This window comes from Fusarium musae, chromosome 7 (genome assembly GCF_019915245.1).
Source record: "Fusarium musae strain F31 chromosome 7, whole genome shotgun sequence".
NCBI classification, from domain to species: Eukaryota; Fungi; Ascomycota; class Sordariomycetes; order Hypocreales; family Nectriaceae; genus Fusarium; species Fusarium musae.
In genome coordinates, this window is record NC_058393.1 from 1,771,626 (window position 1) to 1,797,381 (window position 25,756).

At 48.9% G+C, this 25,756-nt stretch overlaps 10 protein-coding genes across 10 annotated transcripts; 5 read left to right on the plus strand and 5 right to left on the minus strand.

The window, feature by feature from the left end:
- Positions 1 to 2,749: 2,749 nt before the first annotated feature.
- J7337_009730 (uncharacterized protein) lies at positions 2,750 to 4,406 on the minus strand (the record flags this gene model as incomplete). Its single annotated transcript, XM_044827325.1, has 5 exons — positions 2,750 to 2,949; positions 3,004 to 3,124; positions 3,178 to 3,825; positions 3,885 to 3,980; positions 4,047 to 4,406. The coding sequence occupies 5 exons, from the start codon at positions 4,404 to 4,406 to the stop codon at positions 2,750 to 2,752; spliced, it is 1,425 nt and encodes a 474-aa protein (XP_044677919.1).
- A 2,116-nt stretch (positions 4,407 to 6,522) lies between these two features.
- On the plus strand, positions 6,523 to 7,775 carry J7337_009731 (uncharacterized protein; the record flags this gene model as incomplete). The annotated part of the gene is made up of 3 exons (XM_044827326.1): positions 6,523 to 6,588; positions 6,647 to 6,790; positions 6,846 to 7,775. The coding sequence occupies 3 exons, from the start codon at positions 6,523 to 6,525 to the stop codon at positions 7,773 to 7,775; spliced, it is 1,140 nt and encodes a 379-aa protein (XP_044677920.1).
- A 747-nt stretch (positions 7,776 to 8,522) lies between these two features.
- J7337_009732 (uncharacterized protein) lies at positions 8,523 to 9,793 on the minus strand (the record flags this gene model as incomplete). Its single annotated transcript, XM_044827327.1, has 2 exons — positions 8,523 to 9,515; positions 9,596 to 9,793. 2 exons carry the CDS (start codon positions 9,791 to 9,793, stop codon positions 8,523 to 8,525), a joined length of 1,191 nt encoding a protein of 396 aa, XP_044677921.1.
- Positions 9,794 to 12,388: 2,595 nt separating this feature from the next.
- Positions 12,389 to 13,663, plus strand: J7337_009733 (uncharacterized protein; the record flags this gene model as incomplete). Its single annotated transcript, XM_044827328.1, has 3 exons — positions 12,389 to 12,646; positions 12,716 to 13,203; positions 13,267 to 13,663. 3 exons carry the CDS (start codon positions 12,389 to 12,391, stop codon positions 13,661 to 13,663), a joined length of 1,143 nt encoding a protein of 380 aa, XP_044677922.1.
- Positions 13,664 to 14,290: 627 nt separating this feature from the next.
- On the plus strand, positions 14,291 to 15,444 carry J7337_009734 (uncharacterized protein; the record flags this gene model as incomplete). Its single annotated transcript, XM_044827329.1, has 2 exons — positions 14,291 to 14,296; positions 14,401 to 15,444. 2 exons carry the CDS (start codon positions 14,291 to 14,293, stop codon positions 15,442 to 15,444), a joined length of 1,050 nt encoding a protein of 349 aa, XP_044677923.1.
- Positions 15,445 to 15,738: 294 nt separating this feature from the next.
- On the minus strand, positions 15,739 to 16,887 carry J7337_009735 (uncharacterized protein; the record flags this gene model as incomplete). The annotated part of the gene is made up of 4 exons (XM_044827330.1): positions 15,739 to 15,977; positions 16,031 to 16,632; positions 16,697 to 16,771; positions 16,871 to 16,887. 4 exons carry the CDS (start codon positions 16,885 to 16,887, stop codon positions 15,739 to 15,741), a joined length of 933 nt encoding a protein of 310 aa, XP_044677924.1.
- A 1,558-nt stretch (positions 16,888 to 18,445) lies between these two features.
- On the plus strand, positions 18,446 to 19,734 carry J7337_009736 (uncharacterized protein; the record flags this gene model as incomplete). The annotated part of the gene is made up of 3 exons (XM_044827331.1): positions 18,446 to 18,580; positions 18,646 to 18,880; positions 19,004 to 19,734. 3 exons carry the CDS (start codon positions 18,446 to 18,448, stop codon positions 19,732 to 19,734), a joined length of 1,101 nt encoding a protein of 366 aa, XP_044677925.1.
- Positions 19,735 to 20,014: 280 nt separating this feature from the next.
- On the minus strand, positions 20,015 to 21,500 carry J7337_009737 (uncharacterized protein; the record flags this gene model as incomplete). The annotated part of the gene is made up of 4 exons (XM_044827332.1): positions 20,015 to 20,749; positions 20,822 to 21,339; positions 21,411 to 21,441; positions 21,498 to 21,500. 4 exons carry the CDS (start codon positions 21,498 to 21,500, stop codon positions 20,015 to 20,017), a joined length of 1,287 nt encoding a protein of 428 aa, XP_044677926.1.
- A 1,616-nt stretch (positions 21,501 to 23,116) lies between these two features.
- On the plus strand, positions 23,117 to 23,592 carry J7337_009738 (uncharacterized protein; the record flags this gene model as incomplete). The annotated part of the gene is made up of 2 exons (XM_044827333.1): positions 23,117 to 23,188; positions 23,239 to 23,592. 2 exons carry the CDS (start codon positions 23,117 to 23,119, stop codon positions 23,590 to 23,592), a joined length of 426 nt encoding a protein of 141 aa, XP_044677927.1.
- Positions 23,593 to 24,217: 625 nt separating this feature from the next.
- RNR2 (Ribonucleotide-diphosphate reductase (RNR), small subunit) lies at positions 24,218 to 25,590 on the minus strand (the record flags this gene model as incomplete). The annotated part of the gene is made up of 3 exons (XM_044827334.1): positions 24,218 to 25,162; positions 25,231 to 25,485; positions 25,561 to 25,590. 3 exons carry the CDS (start codon positions 25,588 to 25,590, stop codon positions 24,218 to 24,220), a joined length of 1,230 nt encoding a protein of 409 aa, XP_044677928.1.
- Positions 25,591 to 25,756: the final 166 nt, after the last annotated feature.

Below are 25,756 nucleotides of genomic sequence, written 5' to 3' on the forward strand. Positions count from 1 at the left end.
TAAAGTATCTGTAGACGGTAGGTATTGGTTCAGTGGAGGACTCAGGCGTTGAAGCGAGGATTAGCAAAGGTAAGGAAAATGAGGAGGAAGTTTGCTGTATAGGAAGGGATGCTCTAGATTCTAGTCTTAAGAGCGTTGATGAATGAAGCCATTCATTATATGGATGTGAGTGGATGTGGGAGGGAGGTTGGGTTGAGGTCTCTCTCTGTGTCTGTAGATGAGTGCCAGAGAAAAAGAGAGGGCAAGAGTCAAGAAGGTTGCTATCACCTCAATTCGATTACAACAAGCCCACCCACCTCAGCTACCTAGATATAGTTAGATCCCATTGACTACTAACCTATTCTCTTCTCAATTTTAAGTCAATTAGAATTCAGCAGATTTTGCCAACACATGAAAGTCAGTTATATCAATGCCTTCATTGCGCATGATTTGACTTTTCACTGTTATCCTTGGTTGCTCACGTCAACACGAGGTACGAGCCGAGTTCAGACGTTGAAACATCCGCAGCAACGATGTATGCATCAAGTATTAGTAACTCAAAGGTATAGACACAAAACTTTTGTTAAAGTGAAATAAAACAACTGAGAACTGATTTACGGAATTGAATTGCATTGGACCAATTAAGTAAGTGCCTGTAGAAATCTTGTTGATCTTGACTCCTCTTTATTGACTCCCAAGTTTATTCACTCGGCTCTCGCCAGCCAACGGCGGCATAGAGTCAAAAAGAATGGAAGTCCACCACTTTTACTACTACAGTACCAACCTTTGGGCACCCGACCCAAGGCACTGAAGGCAGGAGCAAAATGGAAACGTGCGAGATTTACGGCGCTTTGGGCTGGTTTCCCAGTGTGCTCTAGTTGGTAGTTAGCTGCTCTACCCTGCCACAACAACAAGGGGGTACGCCGCAGTGAACAGGTTGTGATGATCCCCCTCTATCCCGTCAACTGTCAAATCACCACTGACTTTTACTCAACGATGCACATTCTACTGTTCGTTGCGATCAGAATTGATCCAATTTACAACGTGGCAAAATAAGGTTACTTTGCAGTAATTTATCTTGTTGCCTCTGATCACCGGGTTCATTATCTATTAGCCCTTCTCTGCTATCCTCTGTTACGTACATACGCACTTGAATTTAGCTATGACTCTTTCTCTGACACGAGCGACACACAACACATAACTATACCCCGGAAATGGCCAGTCCTTGATTGATGCCTACATCAGTCGGTCGGCTTACGACCTCAATTCCCCAATATAAATATATTCTCCTTGGCAGTATCCTCGACTTGCCTTGGTACCTATGTATGTTATGTTATGCTATCATCATCAACATGGTTCTCTTATAATCTACAGCCTAATATCCGTATTACTACCCATGCCATAGACGGATATTAGTTAGCCAATTAGTCCACCATGCCAAAAATGACGTCCTTTTCAGGGTCCTGAGGAGCTACCACGGAATAAAAACCAAGTTTCACATTCCAAACGGCACCCGGCCCTTCTCACCGTATCTGGTAGGACAAGACGGTAGCCTGTAGGTATCAAATCCCAGAGCCTCTTCTACCCCGTTTATTTCGTTGGCGTTTCATCCGTCCATCCAATCTGAACCTACGTGTCTATTTACACCTTTACCGGGGTTCACTGGTGCCAAATATCTACAATAACACGTAGACCCCGCTGTTGCTATGCCAGTTCATATGTAGAACCCTCACTTCTCAGCTTGGGCATCATTATCGAGGTGGGAACTTTGCAAACTGGCAACATCTCGGCTGAAAGGTTCAATTGTGGTGTCACCCTACGCCATTGTCCAATTGATCAGAGAAAGGCCGAGGGTACCACGACCGATAGTTGGGTGAGATTGTCCTATTGTTTTATTCATCCATTTCATCAACTGCCGCCATCTTGCCACCTAATTTTCTTCGATGATCCGGTGCATCTCGAGTAGCATTCGCCGACGCCACCAACTTGCGTATCCCCGACATCTTCCACTTCCTCACCTTTCGTCATCAATCTTACAGAGTCGTCAAGTCGTTGTTCCATCATATCGTGCGCGAGAATTATTAATGAAAAAAGGAGAAAGAAGAAAAATGTCCCGTTAAGAAAGAAAAAGGTCGCCGCTAAATACATAGATGAGAATCCACGGAATGGAACTGCCACCCCCCCTCGCCAGCCACTGAAATATCAATCAGATGCTCCATGAGACACAAGAATGGATGAAACGCTCATGACGTCGTCAGATAGGGAAATTTGAATGCCAGACTGGCTCCTGACTCAATGCAACAAAGTCAAGGTAAAGAAATGTTGGTGGTATCCTAGAATTAGCGCTCGTACAGAGAGAGATAGAGATTGAGATTGAGAGAGATTTGAGAAACATGTGGCGCTCCCTGACTTTTATCGACGAAACAGGAATAGAAGAGAAGAGAAGAGAACAGAGAAATGCATACATCCCTTTTGTAAGCAAGAGAGGAAGATTGCCCCTTTCCCCCAATAACACGGAACGGGGGTATCACAGGCCTGAACTGTAATAATGCTTGAAGATACTGAGAAAAGAGCAATGGAAGCAACAGAATCAAGCACGAGAGAGAAATCCATAGAAACGTGAGAAAGAAGAATGGGGAATCATGGAAAGCGGACAAAGAGAAACCCGACCCGGGCATGATCAAGTGGTAGACACCTCCGCCCTGACACCAACATGTCCAGCTTTCATCCAGCTTTTTGGTTTGTCTTGCTCTGGTTTGGTTGTTGCCCCCTAGGCCTGATAACCACCAAATCCATTGTTGAAGTTCTGTCCAGGGCGAGGCTGGGCCCATTCAGCATTGGGAGGCTGTTGGCCCCTGCCGTAGCCGCCCGCGCTTTGAGGAGCAGCATATCCCATAGGGGATCCAGCATAACCGGCCGGTGATCCAGTTTGTGGTCCACCATAGTTTCCAGGCTGTCCACCGTACTGGGCTAAGATATTGTCAGCTACTACTACGATCAAAGCTTTGCTCACATTTAACTTACCACCATACTGAGGATAGTACGTAGGCGTGCCTGGGAAGCCAGGAGCTTGAGCACTCTGTGGGCTGTAAGGCTGAGCAGGGTCAAAGGCTCCTTGAGCACTGGGTGTTTTGTCCTTGCCCCACTGTGGTCAATTGTCAGCTGCCATCTCTCAATCGCAACACGGGTTAAACATACACTGCACTTGAGAGGTCGTCCGTTAACGTTATACCCGTTCATCTGGCAGATCGCCATAGCCGCGTTCTCGTGGGTGTCCATCTTAATGAAAGCAAAACCTCGATCGGCCTGGAATCGAGACTCAACAACGAAACCGAAGTTCTGGAACAGAGGAACCACATCGTTGGGAGTTGTGTAAGGAGTAAGGTTGCCGACATAGACAGTTGTCTGCCAGCTGGGAGTTTGAGTCAGAATAACCTCGTAACTAGCGACGCCATGTGCTGGGAATTGGTGATGCCCGTAAGGGGTGGTAGGCGTCATGCCCATCGCCTGCATAGCTTGCTGCTGGGCCATTGAAGGTTGGCCCTTCTGGTTTGCCCAGTTACATCGGATGGCTCGCGAGCCGAGCCACTCGCCGTCCATGGAGCTCAGAGCCTTTTCGGCCTCAGGGCGGTCGCGGAAGGCAACAAAACCGTAACCTCGAGATCGGCCGGTCTTCATATCCCACATGACACGAGCCTCTGAAACGGAACCAAAAGCAGAGAAGGCTTGAAGGAGGACCTCATCGTTGACTTCGTTGGACAAATCACCAACAAAGATGTGGAAATGATTCGAGGTGTCCTCCTTGTTTGTAGTGTTCGACTGATAGGCCCAGTTGACTCGGATTTCCTGAGCTACGGTTAGCGGGCGACGTTCGAGATGTTGGAATTCGTTGAGGGTCAATGTACCGATTGGTGAACTCGTCGTCCATTGAGAGTCTGCATGGCACGCTCAGCGGCACCAGGGTCGTCATACTCGACAAAGCCATAGTTATAACCACGCGCCTGTGAAGCATTGTTAGCCCACCATACTACACCCACAAAATTTCTCAGGGTTGCAGCAAGACCTACATTCTTGTCGGGAATAATCTTGACGTTCTGAACATGACCCGTAGTCTCAAAGATCTGACGCAAGACTTCCTCGGTTACACGCTGGTCCAAACCACCAATGTAGAGGGCACGCTTGTTGGGCTCAGGAGCAGCACGACGAAAGCCACCTGCACTGGTAGGCGACAAGATGCCTCCTTGATCGGCAGCGGATCTGGGGGAGGTGATGGCAGTCGGGATCGGGTTGGTATTCTGAGGGATATGCAGAGGCGGAGGGGCCATAGGCTGTCCATTCTGGCCAGCTTCGAAGCCAGGGGCGCCAGCACCGGCCTGAGGGGGGGGAGGCAGCTGGCCTGGGTTGGAGGGCGTTCCAGAATCGGCCATGTTGTATGGTATCGTGTCTGGAGTGATGATCAAGAAGGATGAGTAACAGAAGGATAGGACGACAGAGCAGAGGTAGAAGAGGAACTGGAGGCTACCTATGAGCTGCGTTGTACTGAAGTCGGTCGGTCGAGGTGGAGAGTCGGCGGTCGGTGACAATATGTATCTGTACCTCCTAGCGTTTGACAGGACAGGGGTCCAACTGGACGAGTAGACAACCCGGAGCTAAGAGTGTAGCACGGGTGGACACAGGGAGAGAGAGGGGCCCGCGTCTGGGTCTGGTCTGACAACGGGGTCCAGACGAAAGCTTTGGGACTGGGGTGGGAGGTTGCAGTGGAAACTCCAACGTCTGAAATCTCCAAGAAGCGGTTGACGGCGACGCGAACGAAGGCCGCAAGCTTTCGGAGAGGAGCGGTCGAAATGTTGCGTGCGTGCGGTTTGGCACTGTAACACAGGAGTGGAACGAGACGGTGGCCTTGGCTTGATCGTGGCCGGTTGTTAGACGTGGGGGGGTTTAATTTGATGGAGATGAGAGCTGCTCGACAGGCTGAAAGAAGGCGTGCAGATGGTGTTTTTCCGTAGCCTGGCGCGCACGAGAATCGAAGACCGGTAAAGAGAAGTAGAAGAGGCAGAGACTGACTCAAATAAGAGATAATAAGTTGAGAGCAACAAGAGAAGAGAGCTCACTGTGGTTGAGAAGCACCGCAAGGCGATGGTGGAAGTCGATGATACGAAAAGGAAATTGAACGGAGGAACCGAAAGGAACCGTAAAAGCCCAAAGGAAACCTAATACAAGGACCACTCCAACGAGATTATGACTACCTTATGAATGCTTGAGAGGAGAGAAGTAAAAGAAGAAACTGACAAGAAACGGATGATGGAGGGGCATGCATAGCCTTACATATGAACGCCCGGGTATCGCCTTGTACCTCTCACTGCGCAGTTCATCGTACAGTGAGTGAGTGGGTGAGTGAGTGAGTGCAAGGCACGCGGGGCGGTGGTTGGTCGGTACCTACTACCTAGGGTAAGGTACCTAGATACTTACTTTCCATGCCCTTACCGACTATCGAAGCCCAACAGACCATGCAGGTATATCGATCAGCGATTGGTTGTCTGTTGTTCTAGACGCCCGATTTGACCAAAGTGTCAGGGTTGAGAGTGAAGGAAGAGGGGAATGGGATGGAACCGAACAAACTGCATTGGACCTTGGAGAAGCGGGAAGAGAGTTTGCATGGGCTGAGCTGGGACATTAAGTAGCTTATATCATGTCACATAAGTCATCACTAGTTATGACTACGTCTACCAAATGGTCAAGGGGAGTGCTTGTCAATATAGGTGTTGTTCGATGTTTGTACGTAGGTGCAGGTATGTACTTGACCCCCAACTTGTCTCTGCTAGCGACCCATCTATTTAACTTAATACCCATTGACATTATAGCCGGAATTGAATGCTTGAGGGATATAAATTTTATATAAAGATTGGATGTCAAAGACAGACTTGGCTGGAGACCAAGAATAAAAGCAACGTTGAGCTTTGCAAAAGCGAGAGACCATGATTGGAGGGCAAAGGTGTAAGTGGTTAAACTGGGTACATCAACGGAGGGTGATAGCCCAGCCTAAGGTTAGTACAGTAATAAGTATGGAGTAGGTAGCCCAGTAACGACCGATCAGTACTCCAACGCTCAAACGTCTCGACCATATGGTTCGTACACAGATTGCCAGGCCTTAAGAGGTCACCAGAGTTTACCTGAGGTACATAGTTAAGAATGAAGTAAGCGGAGCTACCCGACCAACTTTCAATGGTCAGTGAACCTCTTGGTTGCTTGCTTGCTCACTGTTGTCCTGGTCAGTGAGTCCATCCAACTCAAAACCTTGGTGAGGTGCACGTGATGTCGTTCCTGGACGCGCTTAACACTCAACTTACCTAACCTGGGGCTGAACTGGGTCCAGCAAGGAGTACACCTCTTGGGCTCTCCCTCCCTCCCTGGCTTTGTTCAGCAACAACGATATCTGACCGTCCTTTGAAGCTGAACTTGCACCATAACTTCTCATAGTTTGCTTGAACGGTTTGGCCTCTCTCAGTATCTACCAGAATACCAGAACTGTCGCCTGGCACAGCCATGGCTTCCCAACCTCATCAGGAGCCGGACCCGCTCGATGTCTTGCAGAATATGGTCAATGATGTCGTAAGTTTCACCTCCATCCTTATAATGACTTGTCCAAATTTCTGACGCCTCATCCCAGCTGGTACATACTGGAAAGGCTCTCAGAGCTTCCCGCAAGGATGCCCAAGGGAGTACGCAGTCTACTCAGTCAACCCTCAAGTCCAAGTTGCCCGAGTCTATTGACGGTTTCCGGGAAGCCTTGCACAAGCTCGAGTGGGATATTGTGAGTAGCCTCGAGCTCGCATCGCCTCAACGCCTCAAATCTCACATCATCTTAGATCGATGCCAAGTCTGTTCTCATGCGTGATATCAAGCGTCTACAAGAACAGAAACAGCAGCAAAGCCAGCACCTTCAACAGATTCAACCTACTCCTGTATCCCAACCCCCACAACCTCAACCTGTTGAATCCCAGTCCAAATCCCCCATGGTCATCGACCTTGAATCATCGCCTCCCCCTCCCCCTCAGGATCAGCATATGACAGAGATCAAGACCAACAAGCCAGTTGCCCCCTTTCCTGACATGGGCATGGGACTTCCCGATGTCGGCCAACCTATCAGTGTGTCGAATGATGAGACCACCTCATCTGTAATTCCAAGTACTGGACCTGAACAAACCAACTCCAAGACAATCTCTCCCTCTGCTCCGACTTCAGCTCCAGCTGCCACCGCTCCGATGGCTCCTATGCCGATCATGGAGCAAAAGCCTATGGACAGCCAAAACAATAACGTGACAGACCTTACTGGCGACGGGCCGCATTCAGAACTCAACTTTACAAATATGCAGTTCACGCTGGCTCCCACAAACAACGACTCGCAGAACCCTTCCAATTCTCAGGAGCCTTCTTTTGACCTTGCAACTTTTGCTCCCCCGGAGGGTAATGACGATATACTAGGTCTGGACGACATCCTGCCCGCCAACAACACTTCTCAGACAAATGGCATCTCGCAATTGCCTGCTGGATCTGCCGATAACGCATCCAAGCAAGACCTGCCAATGGATACAGACAACCTGGGAGTCTCACATGAAATATCAACCAATAATTATGATTCTGTTTTTGATGACGAGATCTTCGGTGGTCTCGGCACTGGCGACGGTCTCGCCGATGGAACCGACGACATTACTTTTGAATCACTCATGAACGACCGGGACGATGACAACCTAAACTATGGCGAATTCGATGACACCTTTCTCCTCGAAAACATATAGCGACGCTGCGCACAAAACCGCTCCACACCAAAGATACATTGTTTTTTCTTCTTCGCTCGCCTACGGTTATTGCGCACCTCGTCTACGAAACTCGGCCATCTCTATGGGACTCCGATACTCATTGGCCCGTTACTTATTTGAGTTCATGCCAATATCACTTTGTTTTGGCCAATACCAAGACCTACGAGGAAAATCTGCATCAGCAGTTGTCAATACGGCACAGTCAAGGTCAACTATACTGTTTGTGTTAATCAAAGCTTGGCATCTTTGTTTTTTTTTTTTTTTTATCTTCTTTTCGGCGTTTTGTAACGGTTCAGAATGCATCGGTAGACATGGACAGGTGTTTGGGTTTTGGGTTAAGCTCACAATGGTGTTCTCTACTCAAGAATATTGATTGAGTATGGAAGTTTTCTGCTGGATGGTGCTAGGTACCACGGATATCATGTTTTATGTACACAACAAAATTCGAGGCTTTCGCTAAATGAACAGGCGCTGAGAAACATATACAACTCATCAAGAAGCTCCCCCTCCCCTTTCCTTTCCTTTCTTTTCTTTTCTTCTCTTCTATCAAGCAACATATTCGCCATGAACGATGACCAAGAAATACAAAGAAAACAGCAGGACCGCTGGCGCATGACAAAGAAAACCGACAAAGAAAACGTTGATCATCATGATTCATCTTGGGTGCGTTTACACCATTGGGTCTCGTGAGGCCGAGATCCCGTGAAGTCTGTTTTTGCGCCTAGGTCATGTGGTTGTCGCGGCAGCGCGAGCCTCAAGTTCGCGACGTTTAGCAAGTAAACTCTTGAAAGCGCCAATACAGCGAACAAGGGCATCTTCATCGTGGGCGCAGAAGCGGTAGCTCTTTTCTTCAGTGATAACCTGAAGGCAATGCTTCTTGCTCTTGCTGAGAGGATCTATATCGACGACATTTACGACTGCGGAGAGCGGTAAGATCCACCGGGCTGTGTATTCGGACTCGTCCTTGTAGAGAATGAGGTTACGTGGGCGAAGGACAGCCCACATATCCTTCCACTGGCGCATGCCACGTCGGTGACGCAAGAGGTAGAGCCAGCCTTGCCATATGACACGGTCGGGGTCTTGCTCAACATTGGACACGCTCGTTTGGCTCGCGGATCGGATACCTTGGCCTAATGGGCGAGTCGCTGGGGGTAGCTTGCCAGGCGATTGAACGGCCAAACTATCGTAGGACGAGTCCTGGGGTCGGAAAGCTTCATTGTCGGAAAGGTCGGAGTGAGATGCGAACTCCGCGCCCGATAGTCCCGAAGACTCTAGTATCGACGACCTTCTCCTACCCCCTGCCGAGGTGACATATCTGGGAGCAGATGATGCCATTGGTTCCGGAGAGCTAGAAAGGAAACGCTCATGTTCATTTGGTCGGTTGTTGCTGATGGAAACCGGCTCCATGCCATTGCCAGGCTGTTGAGAGGCACGTGGGCTAGCAAGGAACATCTCGTCCTCCTCTTCATCGATACGCGCATCCCTTCGGATCAAGTCCATCCATTCCTGAGCATCTTGGGCGGAATTCGCTTGAAAGTGGTAGTTGCGAGACGGGGAAAAGAGGCCAAAGACATGCTCGCGCTTATGCTTGGGGTCTTTCAATTCGGCGACGGCTGTAAGCTCGGATAAGTAAAGCTGGTGTCGTAGTCGAGACTCGCTCTCGTTTTTGTATAAAGAGAGGGTGTTGGGTCGCAAGACAAGGTAAACAGGCTTCCATTTCTAGAAAGGAGTCAGTACTGGACAAGAGCCGGAAGCCGCGACACCATGCTTCAAAAAGGATAAGTGACAGCGATGCTAACCTTTGTCTTTTGTGTACGCTTCTGGACATAGCCGCTCTTCAACACGCGGTCAAAGTCAAAACAACCGTCGTTGTTGACAGGAGAAAATGCAGCCTCAAGGTGAGATTGGCTGCGAGGACGAGCAGAAACGTCGAGTTTAGTATCAAGAGAAGATGTATTGACCGGATGCGCGGCCCTTTCAACGAGAGTTCCGGCCATTGTTTACTATGTTTCGGCGAAGGGTATCGAATTCGAGAATGATGATGGTGGTGGTGATGTCACGAACATTGACGGTTCGTAAAGGAGAAGGGGAAGCGTTCGATTCCAAGATTTGCGCGGCAATGAAATAATCGGACTAGTCTACCAATAAAAAGGTCTGGAGGTTGATGGCAGACGGGAAGTAAAGGCCTCACTGTAAAAATTGAGAAAACGATGGGCCTCTCGATTGTCGAAAGGCTGGTTTACAAGCAGGGGTTGGAAACCAGGATATAATGTTTGTAGGAGAGTAGAAGGTTGTGGAAGTCGAGAAAATGATGGGGTTTGCGGCCGTGGAACGTTGTGCTGATACGGAGTTTAGGCAGTGAGACTTGAGGAGATGAGTCTGGAACTGGTGGTGGCAGTGAAGTTTGTGGTTGTCGTGTTATGTTGGATCGGATCGGATTGGATGTTGTTGATTGTTGTGATGAAATGCCGGAGTATTTAGTTGGTACCTAGGTTACCAGTTATAGGGCAGATGCTGTAGACGGTGGAGAAGAATAAAGACAAAGAAGGAGGGACGAGAGATCATGGAATTATGAAAGAGTATAAGGTTTGAATGACGATTGAAAGGTATTCGCGGCTTTGGAAAGGACGGAGACAGACAGAAAGGAGAGGAAAGGAAAAGGGTGTTTTGATTTGATCGGCAACGGAGAGGAACGAAGATTGTCGCAGACCAGGCAGTCAAGAGTCAGTAACTAACAGGGCACTAACTCAGAGCTAAGCAATAAGCCAAGTCGCAGATCTACAGGCCCGGTACTTTTTCGGTACAAGGCGCAACAAGCGAAACTGCCGCTAAATTGCAGTGACGGCTCAGGTATCTCTAGTTGAGTGCCAAGTATCGGGTGCCCTGCATGTTGAGTTTGCCCGTAGCCGTTTCAGGCGTTTTGAAGAAGCGATGTTGTCGAATCAGTTGGTGTTTCCTTTCTTTGAGATGCACTGCTCGCGGCCAAAACAATGCGGCGTCAAAGGTTCACCTTAGTACATACCTTTGGTGGGTAGGTAGGTAGGTAAGTGGGTAGCTTTTGTTGTTAATAAACCGATAGAAAGAGAACATATAAACAAAGCGGTCAAAGAGGAAGTCATGGAACGAACGTGTTACGGTTTGCCTGTTGGTATAGTTACGTATACTAGTAGATGACTTGAGAAAAGGACACCATCAACAGTCAATCAAGACCTTTTCGCATTCGGAATTGGACTTGATGATGAACCAAGGAATGAATGAGGGGTTCACTCTGATTAAGGTTCTTTTACCTGTTGATCCCTCTTCCTCCAGAACGGGATTACATCAGGTGGCGGAAGCATCATGGGATGGAGGGTTCAAGACCCTTGAACAAATACGTACATACATATGTATGTATGTATGTACGCCTCGTTGAGACTTTTAAGCTAGGTAGTTACTGATCTATCAGTCTTACGTATCGCCTGACGTTACCACCCTCCATCACTATCACCAGGCAGAGAGATTGGCTATTTGTGAAAGATGACAGTGGGCAGTGTCTCTTTGGTCATCTTGAGTGAATGATCAAATCGATACTGGCTGTGCAAACAAGGCAGCTGAGTTGGAACCGTCCGCATATCCCGCAGCCGAAAACGATCACGAAAGTGGCTTATTCCTACCTATTCTGTGACTGGCAGTGAATCTGGTGATTTCAGCTCTTGCAACTCTTTTTGTTGGGAGGGGGGTTTCAGTCCTTTTTTCTTCGTGTCATGCGTCCATCATCATCATCAGCCCGCATATGCAGCGTTTAGCCAAGAACTGTCATCTCGATTGGTGACAAACTGCTCTAAACTGACTTGATATATCTGTAAATAAATAAATAATAGTAGAGGCCCGGCCTGGTCAGGCCAAGACCACCGAGTCGATCGCTTAATCTGATACAGGGCGCTTCGACAAGAGTCCACCATATGAGACGATGCCATGTCATGCTATATTAATACTACCCAGCGGCTAAGATATTGAGATTCAGAGGGTTTCATGCTATCTAGGTACCTATCTACCTATCTACGGCAGGGTTCCCTCCTAGCCTCCCTCTCTGTCTCGCTCCGAGCCGAATAGACGCTTGCTGGTGGAGAAATACAATGGGGAGGTTTCATGACGACGAAACACCCATTGAACGAGCTGTTAATTAATTCAAGGCTTCCAAGTGTAACAGGTGAAAGTAAACAAATGGATTGATAATCAATCAACTTCGGGTATTGGCAACGGCAGTATATTCCCTTCAACAACTATTGCGATCCGTAGACGATGACTCATTTCTACTGATTGAGTCACCGGCGAATGCAGCCATCGACTAAACAAACACGCTCAATGCTGGCCGAATCTGTTTAGTCAGTCTATGGAATGAAAGATTTCACCTCTTCTTAAGCAAACAAACGCTCTAGTTGACCCTAGTTATAAGTAGTCAACATGAAGCCAATTCATATTGATTGTTCCAACCACTGCGATATCTTCAGTGTCCTAAGTTACCTGGAGTACCACTAACACGCCCAACAATTACCCATAACTCTCACCTGGTTTTGCTTCACTCCACATCCATTCACCCACTTCGAATTACCATGTCTTTACACGAACAACACAGCATTCCCAATGATACCGAACAAGAAATCCGCTCCAAAGTAGAGCAAGTCCTGAAAGGAACACCTTTTGCTCCCTCAAGCCTACGAAAGCTCAGTGGTGGTACTGCCAACTTCATGTACCATGCAACTCTCGAGAAGCCATCGGATGAAGACACATATCAAAATGGCGTCGTGATCAAGCAGGGCGAGGGCTACGTTGCACTTCACCCTGCGTTCAAGATTGCAACTTCTCGATGTGTGAGTGCGACACTGAGAGTACTATCCAGCAAGCTTCGCTGACGGGGTGACTGACATCCATCGTTGTAGGCTATCGAGTATGATTCTCTCGTTCATCTTGCTGGACTCCCCCCAACAGAAACGCCATCGTGTAGAATATCAACTCCAGAGACATATTACTTCAACCAAGATAGCAATACTCAAGTCCAAGAGTATCTCCCAGAAGCTCTCAGTCTGAAAGACTATGCCCTCAAATACTACGTTGCCCCCACACCCTCAAGTCTCAAAGAACAATGCGAGCAGCTCGGCCATGGTCTTGGATCTTGGCTTCGCGCATTCCACGGCTGGAGCCAAGAACCTAAGCAAGCAGCCCTACGAGAGACGTTTGCAAGGAACAAGGAGATGCAGGGTCTCAAGAACATGATCAATTACCAACAACTGCTGCAGGTGGTGGATCGATACCCCGAGATTCTTGGCGATGCAAGGGACGTTTTTCAGGGTGTCAGTGATCTGGCTGCCGGGGAACTTGCAGATGAATCGGCGTTGTATCCCATTCATGGTGACTTCTGGACTGGAAAGTGAGTCCTCGAATTAGTGTTGCTTATCGTGAGTCCGCAGTCAGCTGACTACCGTATAAACAGTATCTTACTCCCTGACGCTCCTCTGGCAAAAGGCACTCACACTCCCATTCGAATTATTGACTGGGAGATGGTTCAGATTGGTGTTCGGCCTCTGGATCTCGGCCAGGCCATTGCTGAGCTTTGGCAACTCAAGCTATACAAGGACATTGCCGCAGGAGAGTGGCTCATTCAGGCATTTGCCGATGGCTACGGTGCCGTGAGTGATGACTTTGCTTATCGCACAGTTATCCATGTTGGTGTTCACTTGATCTGTTTTGGATCTCAGACGCCAGGATGGGGCGATGCTGAGCAACAGAAGGACGTGGTCAGAACAGGAAAGGAGATTATATTCAGAGCCTGGGCTAGAGATCGTGGCTACTTTGTCGGACATGTTCTCGGTAGCCTGTTCAGAAACTAGAGGTCTTTTTACAAATACGTGCAAGGAACCATAAAATCATCAGTATAAGCGACGCTCTGAGTCGTGTAAGTGAAATGTGCTGCCCAGGTTTCGCATTGCAATGGGAGTTCAATAGTAAGTAAGTAAATTCATAAGGTATATATAAAAAATCAAGACATCACCATGATTATCTCTAAATTTTGGTTGGTTTAAATGCCCACCATAACGTTCTTCTGAGTTTGTGGTAAAGTTGACTTTCGTGATTGCTTTATGACAGACCGGTCTAAGGCGGCGAAAATTTCAACTTTTCACCTTACTCAACTCTCTATAGTACCTTACCACACAGTCGATACCCAACTCACTTATCGACTCCTATGAACCTATCTCTCGGCATCTGAAAGAGTCTTACTTCAGGCCTAAAAACACTGACACTCTGGCACTCCAAACAAACAAAACTGCACTCAGTTTTCCTTATCCGCCTCTTCACAGCGGTTACCCTATATAGGCCACCCAAACAACTCAACTCCAACTCCGTTTATACACATCTCCACGCCTACGCCCAACTCAGATGCCTTCTTCAGACACCAGTCGGCCTTGTAAGCGGTGCAAGGCCGAAGGCGCCGCTTTCCTCCTGCGGACAGACCCAACATGCCGGTGAGTTCTCATCATCTTCTCATGGGACTTCATCGTTTTAAACCCCCATGCTAATGTGACTCAGTGATTGCTACATCCAATATGTCGCTTATAAACTGAACAAGCGTCTTGGTACACTTCATAAAGACATTCGCTCTTCAAAGAAGCTCACTACTCGAAGATACCTGGCCGGCTTATCCTTTGGGCCTTCATCTAGCGTCCTGGCCCAGTTGCTCAGCGAGCAGGCTCGCCATCACTCAGAGAACAAGGCATCTTCACCATTTGAGCCCGTGATTATCCATATCGATACTGAGTTATCACATATTGAGGGAGAATCTCCTGCTAAGAAGCTCCTGGAAGAGTACCGTCGTGTATTGCCAAATGCTGCGTTCGAGTGTGTCCCTCTAAAGGACGTTCTCTCTGTGAAGAGCGTCGACTGGTCAACTCTACCCCTCGACGGTGTCACACCAGATGATGATCCAAACGCTCGCCTTCAACGACTTTTCAATGGTTTACCTACATTGACCTCGCGAACAGATCTTCTCCGTCAGCTTATTCGTCACCTACTTCTCCAGAAAGCCCACGAGCACTCATGCTCAGCGCTTCTCCTCGGTCACAGCACAACAGCACTCGCAGCCTTGACACTATCAGAGGTCGCCAACGGTAGAGGATTTGCAGTTCCATTACAGGTTGCTGATGGCATGACAACTGTATGCACGTACGAGGCAGCTGAGGGCGCCGCCGCCCAGGAGACCGGTCGACTAGAATTCCCGGTCTACTACCCCCTGCGCGAGATCTTTCGCAATGAGCTGGTCCAGTACATCGACCTTGTTCCCTCATTAAAGGAGGTTGTTCCCGTCAGCCAAGGAGGTGCCAAGGCCGGAAACAGTGTTGTTTCACACAAGGACTTGAGCATCGAGGAGGTCATGACACGATACTTTGATAGTGTAGAGGAGGGATATGCTGGAATCGTTGCCAACGTGGTGCGCACAACTACAAAGCTGGACCGAGTTCCTGGAAAGAGTTTCTGCGGAAGCTGCGGTATGTCACTTGATGCCGAGGGAGATTCGCGATGGGCCGGAGAGATAGGCGATGATGTCGGGGACGGGCCGGGGGCAGCCGGTGCAGGCCGGCTATGCTATGGCTGCAAGCGGTCAATCCACGGGTAGAGCATCATTCGTACAAGAATCTGAAAATTCACATTGATATATTCTGGTATAACATAGTATCTATCGTGACTGAAAACTCCTCAAATACGCCACGCCGCCTTTTGATTGCCAAACCCATGACCCAGGCGGTGCCGAATGCTCCTATTGTCCTGCTAGATAATCGTATAAATGAGGACTCGAATATTTCTTTCTTTTTCGTCATATGCAAGAGCAATTTTGCTCATAGATCGATGATGTTCGCTAATCACTATGCCGCCCGTTCATTATTGACCTCATCTAACAATCTCATCACCTTCAAGTCGCCATCTCCAATCTTCCGGGGAGAATGCGATCCTCAATCTTGCGGACCAGCTTATTGGTCTGCTCAGCTAAGCTCAGAGTGAGGATGGTGTGGGGTAGAATTCGGGCAAGATGAGGGAAGAATCCCTTGTACAGAGCAAAGAGACCCTCAGAGCGAATGGTTTTGGAGAGACAGTCGGCAACGCTGCTGTAAAGATTGCCGTTCTGGTTGTACATGCGGGACATGATGGTGTCTGGGATGAATGTCAGCAACTGATCTTGGCTTTGGCTCAGGTGTAGGACTTACCAGGAGGGTGCATCACGCAGCAGACAACGAATCCACTGATAGCACTGGAGGCCAAGTGCAGACCGGGGCCCTCTTCCATATCAAAATGACGAACCAGGCGGCGCTTCGCGAAGAAATATGTGGGAAGCTGAACAGAGCTGCCGAAAGCAGTCCTAATCATGGCAGCCTGCACACCACGGTAGAGACCACTGATACCCTCAGTTCCATGGATAGACTTGAAGCCATGCCATGCGCCCCGGTAGTGGTGCTGTGTGCCAACGGGTCGGAACGCCGAGAAACTCTGTAATCGGGTCTTGACGAGGAAGAAGGGGCTTCCGGCGGCGGCGCCGATGACGCCCGAGGCCGCACCGCAGAACATATTGATGCCCAGATTTTGGGCCTTTCCGTCCTTGAGGAAGAAGCTCGCGAGCGCATTGCGCATAGGGTCGTAGAATCCGAGACGACAGCCATTGAGAAGGACTTGGTAGATATAGGCCGCGCCAATTCCGCGGTAGATATTACGGACACCTTCGTTGCGCACAATGACGCTCACACCATGGATCGGTCCTCTGTAATGGTGAGGTTGATGGCCCTTGTTCTGAAGCTCGCCTTGCAACTGCATACTGTACAGGGATATTGTCAACATCTGCCGGGACAATATCGCGTGCCAAAAACCCCAGAACATACCGAATTTTGACCGTCTCAAAAGGATGTGTTGCAGTGACGGCACCGCAGGCGGCAATGCCGCCAGCAATGAAGGCGCTATTCACAAAGTCAGTACAAGGACCTGGGAGCGAACGAAACCCCATGGACTAATGTGGAAGGGGCGTTTCATGAAGCGCTAATGGCCAGAAGGCTTACCCAACAGTGGTCGACATGACCCGATCTCTCCAAACGCAAGGAAGCGGCCGACAGACAGTTGCTAGAGCAAGATGATCCAATGTAAGGAGGGATTGGGCAACGAGAGGGAACCAGATCCCTATAGGTGTGAGCTCGGGCGCGAGAGCTGTCCTCTTGAATCGGTGACCCGAAGAAACCGAAGTGATGCAGAAGAGACAAAGTTAGTTACTTGCGTAAGGTTTAAGAAGAAGATTTGGGAACGTGGAAAAGAAGGGTTTCACACCCGTTGCCGTCACCAGCGGCTTCGGACCCTATGGCAGCACGAGAAATTGTCAGCGCTGAGGTACCACTAGCAACGCAATTACACCAAAAAGGTACAAGCTTTCCACATAACTATCTTAGGTAGGTGCCTACCTAATGAATTGGGAGACCATGGAACCTTGGATGGGGCTCAAGATATATACATTATTGGGTGCTGCTGTTTGACCCTACAAGTGTACAGTACAGTACCTTAGTAGGTAAATTGCATCTTCTGTCAGCGGCTGACAAAGTTGATAAGCCGCCTGTCATCAAGGTCAGTGATACATACCTTAGGTTAGTAGGCAGTCTGCTTCAAGACTATTCCTGATGGTATTTCCGGGTCTGTACTATCCGTATAGTCTACCTAGCACCTCACACGATGAAATCCATGTCTCCCGTCTCTTCGCCGTTCAATAATACTTTTTCATCTTTTTTGCGCTGGATGCATTTCATATGCCGACGTCGGCGGTCCTTTTTCGCGGGGATGACTGCGGGTCCTTGCGTCAGGGCCGCTGGACCGCTGTACATCCCCTGGAAATGGAGGACGACGATGGGATTTGATTCGCCAATGTGGTGATTTACTGCTACGGCGCTAGGGTCAAAGGGAAAAGACAGGGCAGCTAGCTGCTGGGGTCCGCGATTCTGTTGGCTCTCCAGCTCTCTGAGCGGCTTGTTACGGCTCGAGCGTTTGTATGCCGTCTCCGAGTTCGATTATCCCGAGCGTCAGGTATCGTCGACGATTGAATTCATATACCCGTGGAGGACATATACATAGGAATTGAATACCGAGTCTCAAAATCCACCACAAGATGGAAGCCATGACGAATTCCGAAGGTAGCAATAATTAGTCCAAGTTACAGAGCCTGTCTCACTGAACACTTATACCTAGAAGAGGATGATACCTCCCGTCGACACCGACTTCATGTTCTCGGGGTACGTACCTCGTGGCTCATGACGCACCCCGCAAAATTACACCCCTCCAGCTCAGGGAGCTCCATGACAAAAGCTTCCATTCCCATCACCAAAACACGGTAAAATTCGAGTAACCAAGACATCCATCAGTGCGACAAAAATATCCACCACAACTACCTACCTGAATCTTGCTATTGTAACAAATATCCAAGCCCAGCAAAGCCGCGACTGGATTGACCTAACTCTAGAGTGCCTGCGACCGGTTGCGACTCATACGATCGACAGCCCGTCTTTCAACACAAGCGCGTGTGCTTTGTTCCAGCAGTACCACAGTCATCACTTCGCCATTACTCCTCGAGCTATCGCCTCGCTTCTCTGTACACAATGTCCTCAACGCCGATGGACATAGATAGGTCTAATACACCAAATGGCGCATCGCTCAACATCCACCGCACCATTGGCACCACCGCCTCCGTGTCTAATCTGTCCGATGTCATAGGCAGCTTTCGTCCTACCAAGGTATGAAACCTACATAACCTACCGTATGCTTTAATAGTTGGCCAACTGTCTAACGCTGTATATAGCTCTTCCGACGTGATGATATCAAAGACAGTCGTCCACAGCCTCACGTACTGTCCCTGGACTACGATGACGAAGGCCAACTCGTCATGGCCTCGGCCAGCGACGAGACAATACAGATCTACCACGTCAAAGAAGGCAGGCACGACAAGAGCCTGGTCAGTAAAAAATACGGAGTGAAGCTAGCCAAATTCACACACACAGCTTCAAGCATAATCTATGCCAGCACAAAACAGAACGGTAGCCTACTCTTTCAAAAGTCTTGAATGCTGTGAGATGAATTCAATACTGACTGACTTTTGCCCCAAGACGCTATCCGATATCTTGCCACACACGACAATTCATTTATCAGATACTTCGAAGGCCATGAGGGACCTGTAACTTCACTGGCTGTTCACCCGGGCAGCGACAACTTCATCTCATGCTCACAAGACAACACTGTGCGCCTCTGGGACACCCAAACCAAGAACTGTCAAGGTCAGCTATTTCTTCGAGCACCCTACCTCGCCGCATACGACCCCTCTGGAACTGTGTTTGCCGTCGCCTGTACGAGTAGCGGCACGGTACTACTCTACGATGCGCGAAACTATGACAAAGCTCCTTTTGCAACGGTCGATGTTGTCGAACAGTGCAGGAAGGTAGACTCACAATGCCTCAACAAGGGATGGACAAAACTCGAGTTCTCAAATGATGGAAAGTCGTTACTTGTTGGAACTCGTGGTAACGGGCACTTCCTCCTGGACGCTTTCGAGGGCACCCTGAAAGCATATCTTCACAAGCCAAACGGCGGGACTCGACGATTGGCCGTGGGAGAAACAGCATCGGGTGGTAGCGCATCGTCAGATTTCTCAAACATAGAGAGCAGTGGCGAGTGCTGTTTCGCTCCCGATGGGCGCTATGTCCTGAGTGGCTCGAAAAAGGACGTCCTGGTCTGGGATACTATGGCGGCTCCCAACGATAACAAAGTTCTGGAACCTAGCTGGACTCTGCCTGATAAGAGAGAGGCAGCTGTCCTAGCCTTCAACCCTCGGTACAACTTCTTCGCCACGGCTGACCAGGAATTGTTATTCTGGCTGCCCGATCCTCATGCCTGAGTCGTGCAAACGAGAAAGACGTTGAGCAGTTGAAATGGTTGGAGTAAATAATAGATACCCTTGCATTATGGTATGTCACGATGATGATTTAGTGGCTCAAATAGATTTGATGAGACTGAAAGTCACACAAGAACTACCTGTTCAACAATGGGCTACCCAGAAACCTCTCACTTATAGTGTGATTGCGATGATGCAACACAAACTTCAAGTCATTTATGAGAAAGGGGAGAAAGAGAAGAAACCGAGGCAGAATAGTTGATGGTTATACTAATGTTGTATGCTATTCGAGAGCGATTAGCCTCAGAACGGTATCTTCACGGACTTCCACATTTGCCAACTTGGGGCATGCTCCATGCTCTATCAAAACCTGGCCAATATCCCCTCTTCCCTTTCTAACATAGTACCACAACGGTGTATGCCCAGCAATGACCTTATTGAAGTGTCTTATCTTCTTACAGACAAGCCTGGCCATGTCTGTCTCTGCCTGTGCATATAATGGATTGCTCGGTGACGCTATCAGGTTCATGATGGGAAGCGCTTCACCCTGCGACTGCGACAGGTCACCTTCTGGCATTGTATCAAAATCAGCTTCAGCTCCAGCTTCCAGTAAGATTTTGACAACTTCGTGGTTCTGGTTCCGCTTGAGCGCATCTGCTAGCAATAATCTCTTCTGACCTGTCTCGCTGTTGATCGGATTTGGCGAAGCACCCGCTTCTAGAAGAAGCTGGACAGCTTCGACGTATCGCTTGTTTATGGCAGAAAGCAGGGGACTAATGTTTCCTATGGTGTTTGCATATATGTTTGCGTTGGCCTGCTGAACAAGATAACGAATAGTGCTGAAATGATTATGACGAGTGTCCAGAGCATTCAAAGCACCCTTACTCTTGGACATGTTGCGTTCTTTGCTCCAGTCGCTTTCATCCATTGGCCCCCAAGAAACGAGATGGCATAGAGCTGTTTCGTCGGTGTCGTGTGTGGCATTGACGTCCGCTCTTCTGCTGATGAGCAGTTTGGCCTGATGTGCCATTTAGTTAGCCTGTCATGGGATCCCTGAAGGTTATCAAACCGAGATGTCTGCAATACTTACCACATCTTCATTTAACGCGTATGCCAAAGGAGGCAGCCCCTTCCCATCTGAAGCATTTGGGTTGAAACCATTGTCCAATAGTAATGTGGCGATTGCCGTGTTCCCACGCAGGCAGGCTAGGTGCAAAAGGCCGCTCCGGCTTCCCCAATGTAAATACCCATAAGCTGGGCCTGAAGGACCCATCCTTTGGACGGCCTTGTATCTCAGGGCGTAAAGACAATCATTTCGGAAGGGTTGGTTGATCTTGTCTCCAACATTTGTACCGATCCGCTCTAGAGCTTCCAGGGAGTCTTTTGCTGCATTGAGGACACCAAACCAGCTCGCCCATTGTAGAGCTAGAGGCTGTTGGTGATCGAGTTTGAGCGCGTCTTTTGCATCCTTGTCGTACAGACGTGGAAGGACAGCTGCTTTGAGACTTTTGCAGGCCAGTGCCAAGTAGAGAAGGTCTTTGAAAGGCTCCTTTAGCAATGAGATCTCATCTGTTATGAGATGCATGATCTCAACAGGCATAGCTAATTCTGAAAACGAGATAGTTTAGTGGCAAGCTCAACGTGTCTATCATATATAGACTTACCTTCTTAGTACATACTCGTAACATTTACATCTTGCGCAATACGTTTCTGTTGAAAGCAGGGATCTCGTCTTGTTCATTTTGTTGCCGAAGAGGGTGACTTACCATTGAGATGCGCAATTGTTCTTTGCTTGGGCTGATGTATCATGCTGGCTTGATGGAATTAAGCCTGAATATTTGTGTTGATCAAGAAGAACAAGGTGATGCTTATGGTGTGGAGGTTGTCTTTTATATGGCTTAAGGTAGGTACCGCTGGGTGCAGGTTGAGTTGTGAGACGAAGGCAACTAAGGTACCTACCTAATTGGATGGCCACGGCCTGATTGCTGCCTCCCTTACTATAGCGGGAGGGGGGGTTTTTGGACATATGTCAGAAGGAGGAAAGAGTGTCTACCTTATTTTATTACCCCTAATATCCTGCTATATTAGGCTAACATGATATTACTGATCAAAAATAACCGCGACAGTCTTTTCTATCTCCTGGCTGATGTCCAAAAACACCCCTCTCCCGCGTAAGGTACCTTATGCCTCGGGGCCCAAGAAAACATCAGGCCTTGATATAGGATATCAAAGTAAACCCACCAAACGGTACCCTGAACTTATCCTATACTTACATCAGGTTACTTGAGTCTTTTTGTCAATTAGAATCAATAACCCAAGGTTTCTTTTCTCCGCTAGTCTAGGCCTCTGCCTACAGACGGTCTACCTTGTGCCTGCTGCCGCAGTGAGTAGACGTTTGTTTTATCTTTGTTTTAGAGTCTTCTTGACTCATTCGTTGTTGGGTACTTGCTTTCTGAATTTGAAGCCATTTGATATACCCTTGTGCTTTATTTGTTGGTCTTTCTTGTCAAATCACCTTGGTAAGGTAGGGAAGAACCGGCCTATGATTCCCTCTGTTTCTCGTATAGAATACCCATTTCCTCAGCAATACGGCGGATAGCTGTCAATAAGGGCATATTGGAGGGGATACCCTTGCATTGGGCCAATAATCACTTGGTAAGGTAATCAAAGTCAACTCAATATCACTCACTATACTCATGGTTCAGGTCAAGGAAGAATGCGAAGTAGGTAGGAAGTTGGTGCACGCCTAATTCTCGAATAACCTGCCTAGGGTCTCTAGTATACGTTTAATTGACACGGTTTATATGGACTAAACGCACATCAACAAGTCTATTGAGAATAAATTGGTATTCACTTTGATGTCTCGCCTTGTCAATCAACTTGTCACTGAAGTGCTACGTAATGGTTCCATATATGGCAATCATGCTTGACTGAGCTCGTGAAGTATCAAGATGGTGAGTTTCGAATATCCAAATAATCTCGCTTATATGACACTAAATTATGAGGTCCATCTCAGGCACTACTACATGAGGATTGTCAAGACCAAGTAAATGCCATTTGGTGGGCATACCGTGTTGTGGCGCTCAGCTGCTTCGGCCCCTCATTGAGCCCCACCACAAGGATATCCCACCTTCTATCCGTAAATCCAACCTCATTCAACTTTCCACACTTCGAGACCGCGAACGACGTTGCATTTACAAGCGTCCTGTTGGGACTCGTATGACCATTAACAATTAAATAAGCGGGAAGGATTCTCAGGGTATATCTATTTCCAGGCGGAGGCAGAAGCATAGCTGGGCCCACGACCTTTCTTAAGCCAAAACGGGTCAGCACACGACATCACCTTCGACATCGCGAGCGACGACATAATACAACTCTTAACGACATGGTGTATCTCAAGACAAGCCAGGAATGGCTCGACCAGTCCATGGCCCTCCTAGAGGCCCGTCCTGCCACCGTACGTCTATGCGCCGACCAGTCAACCTCAAACTAACCACATGACCATAGACTCTCATTACCACAACATACAAGCTCAAGCCTGGCCCTACGCGACCCGATGCAGACGGCGACACACCCGTCACAAAGCCCCCACGCGGCGCTCTTGTCCTCAAGGCCTACGATCCCATCAGCGGCGCGACCATCAAGTACCGCACCACCAAGGCGCAAGAGGTCACTCGGTTGATACATGCCTCCCTGGGCCGGCTAGGAAGAAGTATGGCTGCGGTGCCGGATGTACCTGAGGTGACAATGGCAGATGGCGATGTTGCAACTCCTGCGGAGGAGTCACAAGCTGCTACGCCGACACCGCAGGCTGCACAAGGGGGTGGAGGCGGAAAGAAGAAGAAGAAGGGCAAGAAATAAGACATCCGAGGTCGACGAGTTGTTTTAAGTGCTGGCAGATTCGATCCATTTTTGTGGATTCAGGATTGATGATCATGGAATGGAGGTTACAGCTGATGACATTCGAAAAAAGCAGCATTGTTAAATGCAGAGTTGTTCGAGAGATGCCCCTCTGCAGACTTCTTGCGGTCTCAAGCCTCCCTTCGTTACACGAAACCAAGACACAGCCGGGTCTTATCAAGTTCATTGCAATAAACTTCAACCAACAGTAGAGGACTAAGGGCGGGCAAACAGGGAGGGGCACACGTCACAGGCAGTATTCCAGAGTATACTAATCTAATCAATTCATCTCTATCCAGGAGTGGTAATGTAATATCGTCATCCATAAATACGATCAAGCCGTCAATGCTATTTTCATCCACCCTAAGTCCAGATCCCCAAACGCCGTGTCGATCCGTGCAAAGTCAGCTTCCGGATCCAAATTATGATTGCGACCTTGCCAACCGTAGTATTAACCAAGCATCGCCGCCCCGAAGCCCCACTCAGATGTACAAACAAGAAGTAAAACAGGGTATATGTTCACATGTGCGCGTGCCAATGAGCAAGTGCCCAGGCCAAAGGAAAGAGAAACGACAAGGTGAGACACTCAGAAATCCTCGTCAAAGGTGAAGTCACCGCCGTTCTCACCCTTCGGGGACTCATCCTCCTCAGTCTTCTTAGTGGCACTGTGGAGGACACCGGCCTTCTGGTAGTCGGCAACACGCTTCTCGAAGAAGTTGGTCTTGCCGCCAAGGGAGATGTTCTCCATGAAGTCGAAGGGGTTGGTGGCCTTGTAGACTTTCTCGTTGCCAAGAGCGACGAGGAGACGATCAGCGACGAACTCAATGTACTGCTTCATGAGGTCAGAGTTCATGCCGAGAAGGGCACAGGGAAGAGCCTCAGTGAGGAACTCCTGCTCAATGGTGACGGCGTCAGTAATGATATCTTGAATCATCTGCTTGCTGGCACGACCCTTGAGGTGAGAGTGGAGGAGGCATGCAAAGTCAGTGTGAAGACCCTCGTCGCGAGAGATGAGCTCGTTGGAGAAAGTCAGACCGGGCATGAGACCGCGCTTCTTGAGCCAGAAGATAGAGGCGAAGGCACCACTGAAGAAGATACCCTCAACAGCAGCGAAGGCAACGAGACGCTGGGCAAAGGAGGAGTCCTTATCCTGGATCCATCGGATGGCCCAGTCAGCCTTCTTTCGGATGCAGGGAATAGTGTCAATGGCGTTGAAGAGGTAGGTTCGCTGGGCGGGCTCCTTAATGTATGTGTCGATGAGGAGGGAGTAGGTCTCGGAGTGAATGTTCTCCATCATGATCTGGAAGCCGTAGAAGCAACGAGCCTCGGGGATCTGGACCTCGCCACTGAAACGCTCGACGAGGTTCTCGTTGACAATACCATCAGAGGCAGCGAAGAAAGCAAGGATATGAGAGACGAAGAACTGCTCATCAGCAGTCAGGCGGTTGTTCCAGTCGTGGAGATCCTTGGAGAGATCAATCTCCTCAGCAGTCCAGAAGGAAGCCTCAGCCTTCTTGTACATTTGCCAAATCTATCATGGACTGTTAGCATGGGTCGCGTGTGTGGTGACCACTTTACGCGTCAAAACGCGTCACATACCTCATGGTACTTGATGGGAAAGAGAACAAAACGTTGGGGGTTCTCTTGAAGTAGAGGCTCATCGGACTCCTCAGACTTGATGCCAGGGGCAACAGCGGCCTTGGTCTCCTCCTTCTTGGGCTCTTCGACCATCTTTGTCTTGAGGTCGGTGGTATCGAGGGACTTGTTCAAAGGCTCGTTCTCCTTGTTGGCGGCGCCGAAGTCGAGCTTCTTGACGGGAGACTCCATGTTGAAGTTCTCAATGGCGGAAGCAGCCTATGATGAGCGTATTAGCGATGAATGGACTTTGGTGTGTATGTGCAGCTGCTTGCACTTGGGGACGTCACATACCTGCTTCGAAGGAGTGATTTGTGCAGCCATTGTATTGTGAGAGTGAGTGTCTGAGGAAGGAGGGTACAATTAGGTTGATCAGAGCAATGCAGAAACAAGACAAAGGCTATGTATGTGCGTGAAGCTCTCGAGGTTGAGTGAGGTATTGTGGGTTGCGGTGGTGATGGTCTGGTCCAAAGTAAAGAACGGGATGAAG